Raw genomic sequence first — 15,326 nt, 5'->3', positions numbered from 1 at the left:
AAATAAGGATAGAAAACGGCATGTTTAAAAATTTTCAGGTATAGATACGGGCATACGGCCTGGGTACGACATTTTTTTTAAATATAAATTAATATTTTTTTTAAAAAGAAAAAAAAACAGTAACGCTGTACACTTCTCCAATCTTCATGGTTTTCAACCATTACAGGGGATGGTCTAACTTAAATCCAAGCCAGAGTAGTAGTAACATTGATCAAATGGAAAAGAAAATGTAGCAGCTTTTCAACTTTTCAAGGATAGCATGGGAATCATTATCATTTATCCATAAGTAGTAACAATCTAATTTCAGATTCAAGGTTACACAGATGACCAAGTGCTTGTCCAGAGCATGTAATCTCAAGACTTCAAGGCAACTCGGGAAAAGTTACAACATTCTTCACAACTTCAACCGCGAAAAAAAAAAAAAAAAAAAAAAAAAAAAAAAGAGACAATTTGATGAAACCGTTTTTTAACTTTTTCTTTTTTTGGTTACAAAATCTCCACTGACCATCCCCAAATGAGCTGAAGAAAGCCGCTCTACACATTCCACAAAACCAAAACTAATGGCCATATTTCTGAAACTCCCACTCACTATTATCTGCACACAGAAAACAAAAGGAGAAACCTTCAGCTGTCTAAGCATTTCAAAGATTGAAAAGACCAGAAAGGCAATAAACAGAGACAAGTAAACAGGCTACAGCACCACATACCTAATGGGCAGACTTGTCGAGTTTTTAACCAACGGCTGATGCAATGGAAATGGAAGGCATGGTTGCAAACACCTGCCACCAAGTGCAAAAGATGAAAAGAATAAGAGAAGCAAATTAGATTCATAAACACCAGTGATCAGTAAATAATAGAGAACAATAGGTTACAAAGTTTATCTCCTTTGCCTAGAGCCATAAGAATACAATGACAGCCCATGAGATATATGATAGAGATAATATATTTGACATCAATAACTAATAAAATAATGGCACATGAAACATTTACAATTTGAAGATTTACAAGTTTTTTCTAATCTTCTTAGAGCCATAAGAATACAATGACAGCGCATAAGTTATAAAATTGAGTCATCACAGTCATGATATATTTGACATCAGGAACTAATCAAATGATGGTCATGTGAAAAGTTTACAGTTTAAAGATATGGTTTACAAATTCAATCTGAGGAATTGGACTTAGGGATCGCACACCGATGACAAGTTCTCAACTAAAGCTCCATAAGAATATGAAGGACAATTGTATCCACTAACAAAAGTAGCTTGATTATTTTCACTATCTTTCCCACATCACAAGAAGGCCACATAAAGAAAAAGAAAACTATCCAACAATATAACAAATTAACAAGGCTTATCACTTCTTGGACCATTGGATGATATTATAAAAAATTTAAGATCCTTTCTCATAAACTCTAAAACAGAAGACAATCTACTCCCAGACATAGACATTTTAAGCCACACCAGCAACTACTACCTTAGAATAAAAGGTCGCTTCAACGGTAATCTATACGTAACCCAGAAAAGTAGATTTTAAGTACTTAAGAAACCAGCATTTGAAGATTCTGATGAATAAAGGTAAAGGAAGTCAACTTCAACCGTCCTAATGATCTTAAATTTACATTAAACCTTTTTTTTTTTTATCTGCTTATTGATGTAAAATTTTGAAATATATTGTAGTACTGAATCGACACATAACAGCTACTTCAATGAACCAACATAACTGTCCTAGCAATATCAAAGTATGACCTATGTCAACCTAGTTTCCAACATTCATTCGTCTTTAAAGGTCTCACTTGTATCTACCAAAACTAGGTGAGACATATCCCTTACAAAAATCTCAAATGCACCATAAGTCATAATTAAGTGTGTAGCCCTTAGATTAAATACACAAGTAAACAGTAATCACTTCTAAAGTCCCATTTCATCATACTGACAATTTAGTGTCTCCAACTTCGAAAAAAGTTCCTAAATGACAAACAGGAAAATCACTCAACTGTCTGATTGACAAACTATATGACCTCCCAAATCAAGGTTGTACGGGATATACCGGTAGCATTTATAATATGCCGGTAAAAGAGTGTCGTGCAGTTTAAAGCCCTCGTTAATCATTGAATAATTCATGTCCTTACCGGCATCAGTCTCTACCACGTGGAGAGCTGCTTCTCGGAACGTGGCATGTCCCTCTAACACGTGGAGAGTTGCTTGGTGCCGCGTAGGCACCTGCTATTTACAAGGTCGGTGTGCCACCTATCACCTGCTTGGTTGTGTTCCTATAAATACCCAAGCAAATCCTCATTTCAAAGGTAGAATCTCTCTCTCTCTCTTAAACACTTTCTCTCTCTTCTTTCACTTTCTTCTCACAAAGATACTGACTTTAGCATCGGAGTGGTTATTCCCGGATAACCCCCGGGCTAGCTAATCTGTATTGGCTGTGTAGGTGAGCAATTGGACGGTAAACCATTACCAGCCCTCAGACATTAACGGAAGCAGAATTCAGCAGGAACAATTGGCGCTAGAAGGAGGGGCTAGTAATAACTTCTATCGTCCAAAAGGACCTCTCACAGTCATGGAAGGAAGTAAGGAAACTACAGTACCAGTACCAGAGGTTGATAACCGGCAATATGATAACAATAACCTTAATGCTAACACGAATAAAACCGTACTACCAGAAATCGTGGTCGAGGATGAAACTCATCTCCTTCACGGTAACACAACGAACATGCCCATAACGCCTGACCGTAATAGAGCATTAACCCCAGATCCCTTGGAAGGGTTTACCCCGGAGGAGCTAGAGATAACGGCAAAGGTCATGCGGGCTATGTCTAAGAAAAGAAAGGAAGCCGAGTTAACGGCAGGGGAAATACGGGGTGATGTACCGACAAAGCCGCTGATAGTGAACCTGGAGAGTCAGTTCAATCAGGCGGGACAACAACAACCGTCAAGAAGCCGGGGCCGAGAGACCATACCGGCCGAGCGCCAACTCACGCAAGGCGCCTTGGTGGGGGATTCAGGTTCTTATCGGCATGAGGTTTCCAGTGGCTTGGAAAGGCGGGCAGCCAGGGCGATCATCAGACCCAGAATATCTCCGTTCACGCAAGAGGTACTTGACCAACAAATGGAGAAAATAAAGATGTCGTCCTGTACGTATGACGGTAAGGGGGACCCAAAGCGGTATGTAGCTGCTTTTGAGAGTCACATGTTGCTATATACCGACACCGATGTTGTGTGGTGTAAAGTTTTCCCTACGACTCTTACCGGCGCAGCTTCGGATTGGTTCTCCAATTTAGAGCCGGGATCAATTGACTGCTTTGAGACCCTAGTGGAGTTGTTCACAGGTCAGTACATAAGTAACAGTGCGAGACAAAGGACATCTGGCGAGCTCATGGCTATTCAGCAACAAAAGGAGGAATCGCTCAGAGATTTTATTAAACGCTTCAATAACGAGGCTAACACTATACCAAAATTGCAGCAAGAAATTGCCGTGATGGCGTTGATGAATGGGCTGGGTGACAACGACTTCAAAAAATACATGTCGCGGAAGTCTTTCCCAAACTTAGGGGTAGCATTTGCCAAGGCTCATGAATACATAAAAAGTGAGGAACTGCTAAAAACGAGCCGTCAGATATCGTCAGCACAGCCCTCCAGAAGGCAAAGTGATAATAGCCCAAATTCCCAGATGGGTGGGGTAAGCAGGCCGCCCTCCAGAAGGCAAAGTGATAATAGCCCAAATTCCCAGATGGGTGGGGTAAGCAGGCCGCAAGGCCAGCAGAGATCTGGAAGACCGACAAGGGGATTGGGTCGTTATAGCAGTTAAACACCCCGAGAGCGGCAATATATTCAATAAACCAGAATAGAGAAGATTGGAGTCGGCCGGCACCAATGATAACGAAGGGCCGGGACGTGAAGAAATATTGCATGTTTCATAGAGATGTTGGTCATTACACCGAAGAATGTGTTCAGTTAAAAGAGAACATTGAAGATCTCATAAGGAAGGGGCGATTATCCCAGTATCGTACTCAAGCAGGTCCTAGCAGGCAGCAAAATTCACAGCCTAGACAAACCGAGTACCGAAAGCAGGGAGATTCATCAATGCAAGATGATACTTACAGGCAGAATCATGCAGAAACATCCAGACAGGGAGGTAATCCGACAGGGCGCAAAATAACAATCGATGTTATTACGGGAGGACCAGTATATGGGGGTTCCGTAAGCGGGGCGAAGAAGAGTTTGTCGAAATACCGACACCTAGTGAATGCTTTGAGCATAGAGGAACGACCTCGGCCTTCTTCCATGCTTTTGATATCTTTTTCGGAGGAGGATGCTAAGGGAATAATTTACCCTCATGATGATCCGTTGGTGCTGATATTGACGGTAAACGGAGCAGATATCAAGCGGGCACTCGTTGACGGCGGAAGTTCCGCAAATATCCTGTTTGCTAGGGCTTTTGATGCCATGAGGATTGGCCGAAAATACTTGACTCCAGTGTCTTATCCCGTGATAGGTTTCAACGGATCAACGGTAAGACCTGAAGGTAGTATAGCTCTTCATGTTCGAATGGGAGAGGGTCCGGCAGTAAGAGATGTCATGGCGGAGTTTTTGGTGATTGATGTGCCATCCGCTTACAACGCCATTGTCGGTAAGCCTCTAATTCATGACATGCAAGCTGTGGTCTCAAACGTACCACTTAACAATGGTGTACGTATCCAACGCGAGAACGACAGAGCGCGTACGGGGTAGTCAAACTATGGCAAGAGAGTGCTATGTTTCAGCACTGAAGCAGTCAGGCCGACAGCCAACTTGTGAGCAGACACCAGCCAAGCGAGAACGAATTCCCTCCACACATGACTTGGCTGTGGAAAATTTTGATACTCGGCCGGTAACTGCGCCACGTCCTTCCCCAGGAGGCGAAACTGTAGAGATCGAATTGCAGCCTGGAGTGCCCGGTAGGGTAGTGCGTGTTGGATTTGATATGGATGTCGACACGCGCTGCCATTTGGTAGAATTGTTGCGAGAAAGTGCTGACGTATTCGCTTTCTCGGCAGACGAGATGCCCGGGATACATCCCGACGTCATAGTACATAAGCTAAATGTCGACAGGAGAGCAAGACCTGTTCGGCAGAAGAAAAGGAACTTCTCAACAGAGAAAATGGAGGCTATTCAGTCAGAGGTGAATAAATTGCTAGCGGCAGGGTTTATCGAACCTTGCACATACCCCGAATGGTTAGCAAATGTGGTTATGGTAAAGAAGCCGTCAGGGAAATGGAGAATGTGTGTGGACTTTACGGACTTGAACAGAGCCTGCCCGAAAGATTGCTATCCCTTGCCGAGAATAGATAGATTGGTAGATTCAACTTCCGGTCACGCGCTATTGAGCTTCATGGACGCTTTCTCCGGGTATCATCAGGTCAGCTTATATGAGCCGGATCGAACCAAGGTGGCATTCATTACCGACTCCGGAGTTTTCTGTTACAGGGCTATGCCGTTTGGATTGAGAAATGCAGGGGCTACGTATCAAAAGCTGGTCGACAAGGTATTTGCGAACCAGAAAGGAAGAAATGTAGAAGTGTATGTGGATGATTCAATTGTGAAAAGCCGTTTGGCTACAGACCACGTCGCCGATTTGAGAGAAATTTTTGAAACTCTTCGACGTTACCGGATGAAGTTAAACCCAGAGAAGTGTGTGTTCGGCGTTCATGGTGAGCGAAAGGGGGATAGACGCTAACCCCGATAAGATTGAGGTGATTCTTAGTTTACCAGAACCGAAGTGCATAAAAGATGTACAAAAGCTCACTGGTCGAATGGCCGCGTTAACGAGATTCATCAGCAAGTCAGCTGATAAGGCCTTACCGTTCTTCGTGATCTTGCGTCAGAACAAGCTGTTTGAATGGGGGAAGGACCAATCCAAGGCGTTTCAGGCTGTGAAAAATCACTTGAGGTCCTTACCCACCGTCGCAAGGCCGGAACAAGGAGAAATATTACAGCTTTATATCTCCGCGTCAGCAAAGACGGTAGCAGCGGTGCTCCTAGTAGAGCGGCAAAAAACACAACTGCCAATTTACTTCGTGAGCCACGTTTTAAATGCTGCCGAGAGACGGTACCCGTTAGTAGAGAAGGTCGCGTACGCAGTAGTTGTGGCCGCACGAAAGTTGCGCCCTTACTTTGATGCACATGCAATTGATATCTTAACGAATCAAAGATGGAAACGTCTGGCCGCCTGCTTAAATGGGCTATTGAACTGTCTGAATATGTTATTACGTATAAACTAAGAGTATCAATCAAAGCCCAGGCCTTCTCTGACTTCATTGTAGAAACGTCTTATTATGAAGAGGAGGATGGTACCGGCACATGGAAGGTATCAGTTGATGGCTCGTCTGCTTCAACCGGCTCAGGAGCTGGAGTAATTATGATCTCTCCCCAGGGAGATGTGTTCGAGTATGCTGTTAAGTTCAAGTTCAAAGCCTCGAATAATGAGGCAGAATATGAAGCAGCGTTGGCAGGGATACAGCTATGCATATCTGCGGAAGCAAAGCGTATTGTGATGACAACTGACTCGCAACTAGTAGCAAATCAGTTCAGTGGCACTTACGAAACTCGAGAGCCGAGCATGACGGCATATTTGGCAAAACTCAAGAGTCTTACGTCTGGTCTGGAATATTTCGAAATCAAGTTGGTTCCTCGAGCAATGAACACACAGGCAGACGCATTGGCTAAACTCGCAAGTTCAAGCTTCAATGACTTAGAGAGGACGGTTATGGTAGAGGTTTTGAAAGAAAGAAGTATTGATGAACAACCTCCTAAGGATGTATACTGTACAGCTGCGGGACGGGAATGGTATGACGATATCTTGGCTTACAAGGTACATGATGTCCTTCCTGCCGATAAGACGGAGGCAAGAAAGGTCCAGAAAGATAGCGTCTGGTTTATCATGTTCCGAGGTTTGTTGTATAAACGGGGGTTTTCGTTACTGTTGCGAAGGTGTATAACGGCTTATGAGTCGGCAAGACTGATAGAAGAAATACACGAGGGTGATTGCGGTAATCATGCAGGGGTCGGTCAATGTCCTTGGAAGCAATGAAGCGGGGCTACTGTTGGCCGACAATGAATGCAGATACCATGGAATACGTTAAAAAATGTGATAAATGCCAGAAATACGGGCCGGTGATTAATCAACCTCCAAATGATTTAACACCTATTCTTAACCCAATCTCATTTGCTCAGTGGGGGATGGACATTATAGGGCCGTTTACATCGGCAACAGGTGGTCGTAAGTTTTTGATTGTGGGGATAGATTACTTCACCAAATGGATAGAAGCAGAACCGGTAGCAAAGATTACAGCGAATGAGGTAAAAAAGTTCATCTGGAAAAGCATCTTTACGCGGTTCGGATTACCGACAGCAATGGTGTTTGATCACGGATCACAATTTGACTGTAGCCCGGTAAAGAACTTTCTAAGCATACACAAAGTGAAGTTTGCGTATGCGGCGGTATGTCACCCGCAGTCAAACGGCCAGGCTGAGGCCGCTAACAAGCAGATACTAGGGGCAGTTAAGAAAAAAGTAGAAGACGCCAAAGGCTTGTGGGCGGATCTGATACCTGAGATTTTGTGGGCGAACCGTACGACAACAGGAGAAACTACGGGGGAATCTCCTTTCAACCTCGCTTTCGGCTCTGAGGCAGTGGTTCCGGCGGAAGTGGGACTACCTACTTTTCGGGTACAACACTTCTGCGAAAGTCAAAATGATTTGTTGCTTCGACATCAATTGGATTTCCTACCAGAAGTAAGGCTGACGGCTGCCATAAAATCTGCGGCATACAAAAACCGAATGAGCCACGCTTACAATCGGCGCGTCAATTATCGGCCCATGGAAGATGGTGATTTAGTTCTGCGTAGAACGGCTGCAACCGGCAAAGGAAACGCAGAGGGTAAATTTACTGCAACCTGGGAGGGGCCTTACCAAATATATGAAACACTTCGGCAAGGGTCTTATCGGCTAATGACCCTTGAAGGAGTACCCCTGAAGAATGTTTGGAACGCTAGTGTGTTAAAGAAGTATTTCATGTGAAGTTTGAATGTGTTCTATTTTATGTAGTATAAATTTTGATGACATGTTGTCATACGTATGTTTATGGCATTTACCAGCATTGTAACCTATTTCGATACTTATGAAATACAATCACTCTGCCTACTTTCGATACGATCTGATCACAGCCTAGCTAGCTGACTCGGTCGTTCAAGTGAGGGAAAATAGTGAAATAAAATAATAATGGACCTCAAGGGGAGTTGAAAGTGCGGTCTGATCCACTGCCTTTGCTCAGCCTGACAAAGGTTGGATACTTTATTTCGGTATGTTTCACATCTAATATTCAATACAGGCATTACAGAGTTTTCCCAAAATTTGTTTACGAATAAATTTTGCCGAAAAACTCGGGGAGTATTATTGGTAAGGGGTAACTCGAAAATACCAATAACAAAGTATTATTGGTAAGGTGTAATTTGAAAATATCGAAAGCTATAGCCTTGAAATGCCGAAAAACGTAAATTCGGGTTAAAAGCCGAGAGAATAACTAAAAAACGATTCAAGGAATGCGATCATTGTCAGTTAAAAGGTAAGTAACGACCATAGCGTAAACAAAACACGCACGACGGTAAGAATTATGGTAAAGAAGTAAATACAGACGTACACAGATAAGGTACTCAAAAGAAAAATGTTGCATAGTACAGACAAATATAATTGCTTGAACACAGAAACAGATACAGACAAACATAAACATAAAAGCCCAACGATGATTGCCTTCCTTGTTAATTCCTGTCGGCCTCCTTTGTTGCTTCAGCCGCGTTAACGGGCTCTTTCACAGTTTCTTTGTTGGAGGTACCGGCAGACCCATCTTTACCAGCATGAGTGGTAACAGGGCTACTGATAAGGCCGTCATCGAACTCTACTTCTGGCAATTCGCGTGGGTCTAAGTTTGTTATCACAGCATGCGGGGGGAGCTCGTCAAAGTACTCACTCTCACAGCTGGTAGGAGAGTGGTTCATTTCTTGATTAAAAGCCTTCTCGACGGCCTGCCATTTCGTCGAATCCCACCCCTCAGCTTTGCACACACAGCGATGCGCAGAGACCCAACCGGCAGTGTACCGGTCAACCAACAAGTTGGCATAAAGGTCGGTCTGCAGGAACCGATTAACGGCCCGGCGCCTGACTCCCGGCTAATCACGCTCCATTTCCTCAACTTTGCTGACCAGCTTTGCCTTAGCCTCTCTCTCAGCCTTCAGACTCTGCTCGAGGCTTGCTACCTTCTTTTGTAACTGCTCCTGGTCCGTCAGCTTCTTGTTTAGCTCAGACATTTGCTTTTGCAAGGTCTTCATATCAGATTTAACTTTATCGCGCTCCTTGATGACGAGCTTACAAGCGTCGACAGCCTTCTTCAGCTTGGTCTCAGCTTTATCAGCGGCGCGCTGATAATACTGGTACATATGTACCACTTCAATAGCAGAATTGACGGTCTAGTTGACGATAAACAGAAATTGCCGTTAGTAAAAAAAAAAAAAAAAAAAAATGATTATTATTAATAGTACAGGTAAGAGCGTTGTCTTACCTGGAGCATATTGTTCATCAGTTGGCTGCAGGGAGCAGCAAAGCGATTGGCTGCCTGTCGGCTGGAGTTGCCAAGTCCTTCAGCATCCTCCACCCCATGCTCCCGCCAGTGCTAGGGTCGGGGTCGTCACTGAGAACGGACTCCCCACGATTAACGTTGATTCGGGGATGCCATGGGTCACCGGCAGCACCGAAAGGTACAGCCAACTCCTCAGCGACTTCTTCCGGGATTCTAACATGCGAAATCTCGATGAAATCACTAACAAGAGCAGGGATGAAAGCGCTCTTGCTGGGACCGCCAGAGCGCGTCGAGAGGACCGCTGGAGTCTCCTTGTGTGGAGGCTTATCGATGTTGGCCAGCTGGTCGGTTCTGGCCCCGCTACTGCCGGCGCTAGGGGCAGTCGGGTCCCTTAAGGTGACCGTCAACTTTTTCGGCGGATTGGGTTCGGTCTCGTCCTCCAAGTTAACGACCCCTTCCGGCCAGGTCCCGTGTGCATCCTTTTCGAGGGGTGCCACCTCACTATCATGCTCTTTTTGTTTTTTTTGTTGCTCTCGGTCGGAGGACTCAGACGTCCTCTTAGACGCATTTCCTCCACCCCTTTTCAAAGCTAGGGTGCGAGGTTTGGTAGCACGTTCGGTAGGAGCCATATCTTGTACTCTCGTTCTTTTTCTTTTCGAGGCTCTGGTGGCGAAGGCGGGAAGGGTGTCGTAAGACTTCCTTGGCCGATCTGGGCACTGTTGTTTCACTCGCCCGTCAGGATGCAACCCTAGCCGGCTGAAGTCAGAGTTTGTCAATACCTGGCGGTAGACACACCCGATGTGATCAAAAACAGACATTATAAAGGTAAACCTAAAAAAAAAAAATATATATATATATATATATATATATATATATATATATATATATATATATATATATATATATATATATATATATATATAATGTGTTTAAGTAAAGTACACGCACGCAGGTAACAGAATCAACAGGCAAGGTACTTATCGAAATTATTTCCAAAGGCAAAGTGCAAGTACAGTAAAGATAAATATAAATAAATGTATATAATTTAATAACATTTCCATACCAAATGCATCGGTATGGCAGAGACCGGCATGAGATAGAAGGGCGTTGCCCAGTATATAATTACAATGGGGCAACCACACCCCCGGAACAGCTTTATTCTTCTTACCAACATTTACATATGTACAGTTAAACCACTTAAAACCTTTTTTCTCCATTTTTCCTAATGCTCTCGACCGTATGGTCTCGAACATACTGTGAGGGTGGTGAAATCTCCTACGGACGGTAAAGTCTTCGGGAACACTCAACAAATAGAATTCTTTCTTCCAGTTCTTGCAACTCGTCAACTTTGGCCACACAGTGCACTTCCCGGGAGCAGTAAACAGAGACCACCACCCAGGTGATTGGCTATCTCTCTTTATCCAGTGTAACCTCCTAAAAAGGTTCAAGGTAAGGGGAAAGTCCATAAATATCATGACCCAGACAAGAGAGACTATATTGCGGATGGTTGGAGGCGTTAACTGTGCAATAGATACATTCCAAGCCCGAAATATTTTTTCGATATAGTGATGAAGTGGAAACCGTAAACCAAATTCAAAATGTTTAGCGTATACGATAATGTGGCCGGGAGGACAATCCAAGGCCGTTTGACCTTCGCCTGGTAATCTGAGTTCATATCCGTCAGGTAGACGGTAGAAGCGTTTACCATGCTGGCAGTAGTCTTTCTCAGTCGCTGTCTGCAACCATACCGGATCCACAACACATTCATTTATCTCATAACTGCTAGGGATTTCTTGGGGTTCTAGATATTTTGGATCATCCTGATCTGAATCATATTCCTCGTCGAGACGTTCTTCTTCTGCGATCTGAGCAGCAAGATTGAAGTCCGCAGCAATTTCCTCGTCGATCTCGTCGTCTTCTTCCTCGTCATCTCCCCCTCCCCCAAGATTTTCTGATCCCTCTGCATCATCTTCATTACCGATGCTTTCACCCCCACTTTCTTGCCGTTCTAGGCTTTCCTCAACTGACCGGATATCTTCTTCTCGGATATCCGAAGCTTCATGCCCAGGGTCACCAACTTCTTCATCAACAGAGGGTCTACTGCTCTCACCAACCTCACGTTGGAAACTGGTATGTTTGGTTCTCGGCATCCTGTCAATATTAGTGCCGTATTGATTAAACAAATCCAAGTTTGATCTCAAATGATATTGAACGCTAATAGGCTCAACGTCGGCAATCTCTGTGTCCTCTGGGATATCGAGGTTGGTAGGACGCAAAGCCTTCTCGGCGTCAGCCAGAAACTTATGACGGTAATAAGCTTCTCTTTCTTCTATAGAAGTTAAGGGTGTACAGAGTTCAACCTCATTGGCTTTACCCGTATTCGCATGCATTCCAGGCCCAGACATTTACAAATAATGAAATAAACGCAAATCTACTTAACCACAAACCAGCGAGAAATCGAAAAGAAATTTAGGGTTTGTTACCTCTTTTGAACTCAACTCCTGAAAGCGTAACTCCGGAATTAAATGTCCTCCGTTTACAAACACTCGTCACAACACAGCTGAGCAAACCTTCGACAATTCGACTCTTGAATCCCAGAAATATGTGCGAAATACGAGCGCACTGAAGTGGAAATTTTTCGAAATTTTTTCGCAAAGAAAATGAAGAGTTAAAAGTACGAAATTAGCTATTTTTACTGTCCAAATGAAGCGGTTGATGTGACATTTACTGCATGCAATCCAACGGCTGTAATAAAACGCCTTTCCGAAAACACCCTACTTCGATGACTGACACGCGCCCCATTACTTTATTACATTTTCCCGCCAAATCCTGGGGAATAAATTTTCAAATAAGTGTGAAATCGTTTTAACTCCTATTTTCGGTTTTAAGTATTTAATTGAGCAAAGTACTATCATCAATTTGCTCGCTTGGGGGGCAAATCGTAGATTTTTTCGTATTTAATTGAGCCAAGTCCTATCGGCATTTTGTTCAGTAATTGAGCAAATTACTATCGTCAATTTGCTCGCTTGGGGGGCAAATCGTAGATTTTTTCGTATTTAATTGAGCCAAGTCCTATCGGCATTTTGTTCAGTAATTGAGCAAATTACTATCGTCAATTTGCTCGCTTGGGGGGCAAATCGTAGATTTTTTCGTATTTAATTGAGCCAAGTCCTATCGGCATTTTGTTCAGTAATTGAGCAAATTACTATCGTCAATTTGCTCGCTTGGGGGCAAATCGTAGATTTTTTCATATTTAATTGAGCCAAGTCCTATCGGCATTTGTTCAGTAATTGAGCAAATTACTATCGTCAATTGGCTCACTTGGGGGGCAAATCGTAGATTTTTTCATATTTAATTGAGCAAATTACTATCGTCAATTTGCTCACTTGGGGGGCAAATCGTAGATTTTTTCATATTTAATTGAGCAAAGTACTATCGTCAATTTGCTCACTTGGGGGGCAAATCGTAGATTTTTTCATATTTAATTGAGCAAAGTACTATCGTCAATTCGCTCACTTGGGGGGCAAATCGTAGATTTTTTCATATTTAATTGAGCAAAGTACTATCGTCAATTGTCTCACTTGGGGGGCAAATCATAGATTTTTTTCGTTTTCTAATCATTCTTGTATGGCATATTGTGCATACCACCACTGTGTTCCATCGCAAGTAAGCACGTCAGTTTTACTAACGTCCTCACTTGGGGGGCTAGTTGTACGGGGTATACCGGTAGCATTTATAATATGCCGGTAAAAGAGTGCCTTGCAGTTTAAAGCCCTCGTTAATCATTGAATAATTCATGTCCTTACCGGCATCAGTCTCTACCACGTGGAGAGCTGCTTCTCGGAACGTGGCATGTCCCTCTGACACGTGGAGAGTTGCTTGGTGCCGCGTAGGCACCTGCTATTTACAAGGTCGGTGTGCCACCTATCTGTATAGGTGGCACCTGCTTGGTTGTGTTCCTATAAATACCCAAGCAAATCCTCATTTCAAAGGTAGAATCTCTCTCTCTCTCTCTCTTAAACACTCTCTCTCTTCTTTCACTTTCTTCTCACAAAGATACTGACTTTAGCATCGGAGTGGTTATTCCCGGATAACCCCCGGGCTAGCTAATCTGTATTGGCTGTGTAGGTGAGCAATTGGACGGTAAACCATTATCAGCCCTCAGACATTAACTGAAGCAGAATTCAGCAGGAACAAAGGTCAATGGTTAAAGATACTCAAGGCAACAGGTAAGAATGTAAGATCAACATTCCAACAACCATTATCTTATCTAGTATACGAACATCAAAACAATAAGAAATACAGAAATTGGTACTCGGACGAAAAAGAGAATAGCTCGAATTAGAGGAATACACTATTCACCATAATCGGACACAGTCAAAACATAATCCAACAATATACGGAGTTCAAAGGAAACAAGGATCACAACAAGCATAAAAAACTAATCAACAAAACCAAAATCAATTAGTAGAGATGTAATTCTTTCTGCAATTAAAATTTTCAAAGATTTGACAATAGAATCATACAAATTGGCTATAACATTCAAATTACAATTCCATAAACTAACAAATAAAAACAAAAACCATAAAAATTGCGACAAAAATTAAAAAAGAGAAAAAATCATACCCCAGGCAACAGTGCACTCCTCACTCGTAGCGCTAGCTTGATTAGCTTGGCATTCAATACCTAAAATCAATTCATCATCAAAAGACAAACAAAAAAATTAGATTCAAAAACGTAAACCCTAACTAACGAAAACGCCCAAAAAATTGAAAATTTAAACTCACAAAGATCCATAATATGATTACGACAAATAGCACAATTGTCGACAACAATATCTGCAAAAAGAAGAAAGAAGAAAGAAAAATTGAAATGAATCAATCGGAAATATGGGAGAAATTAGGGGAAATTGAAAAATAGGGTTGAAGAAGAGTAGAATTACCCCAAGCCCAAAGAGCGACGGCGTTCCACTTTTTGATCTCGAAACGTTTGGGTTTCTTGGAAGAAGGGCCGGCGGTGCTGGAACCCTCGCCGGCGGGAACCATAACTACGTCGGAATCCATTGATTTGTCGAACAACTTTCAGATGAGAGAGAAAATTTACGATTGATTTTCTCTAACAAAGAAGAAGACGGTGTACCGTGTAGTCGTGTACTGAATAGTCTAGACTTTGTTTTAAGAGTTTTGTGAATTTAAAATTTCTTAACTTTTTTTTTTTAAATCTTAATAAAATAAGTGTACAAATGTTTTTTTTTTTTTATTAAAAAAAATAATAATAAGTTAAAGCAAAATCAATTCCGAAAATTCTAATAAAATAAAATTAGTTTAAATAAAATGAAATAAATTCGAATAAACTAATTTCGGTCAAAATTAAATAAACCAAATAAAGTAGTAGTGACAATCTCTAACCAATGGGACAACTTGGAATTGTTCAGAGAAATCTAATTCAACCTTATTTGAATTCAAATTTGACGCGATTTGACATAATTCTCATATTTTGCAGCGTACGTCCTTACTAATAATCTAATATTAAACTACAGTAGTACTAGCGGTTTAGCACACAATCTAAAATTGATCTAAAATCAAACCTAAACCTGATACATTGACCTAAGATGTTAACCTTAACCCATTTCATTTAGAAATTGGTGGTATTGTGTGCAATGTAGGGAGTGTTCTGCTTAACCAATATGGGCATGGGAAATAGGCATGGCT

General features: G+C 42.4%; 1 protein-coding gene across 1 annotated transcript; it reads right to left on the bottom strand.

Annotated features, from left to right (window-relative positions):
- Positions 1–255: 255 nt before the first annotated feature.
- On the bottom strand, positions 256–14,791 carry LOC145624393 (RING-box protein 1a-like). Its single transcript, XM_081677421.1, has 5 exons — positions 14,558–14,791; positions 14,403–14,453; positions 14,242–14,301; positions 708–779; positions 256–595 (listed from the first exon to the last, which is right to left on the bottom strand). Exons 1-5 carry the CDS (start codon positions 14,676–14,678, stop codon positions 558–560), a joined length of 342 nt encoding a protein of 113 aa, XP_081533547.1. The 5' UTR covers positions 14,679–14,791; the 3' UTR covers positions 256–557.
- Positions 14,792–15,326: the final 535 nt, after the last annotated feature.

The sequence above is a fragment of the Chenopodium album genome, chromosome 3 (genome assembly GCF_948465745.1).
Source record: "Chenopodium album chromosome 3, dcCheAlbu1.1, whole genome shotgun sequence".
Lineage (NCBI taxonomy): Eukaryota > Viridiplantae > Streptophyta > Magnoliopsida > Caryophyllales > Amaranthaceae > Chenopodium > Chenopodium album.
The sequence above is the reverse complement of the archived record's forward strand: the minus strand, read 5'-3'. Positions and strand labels throughout refer to the sequence as shown.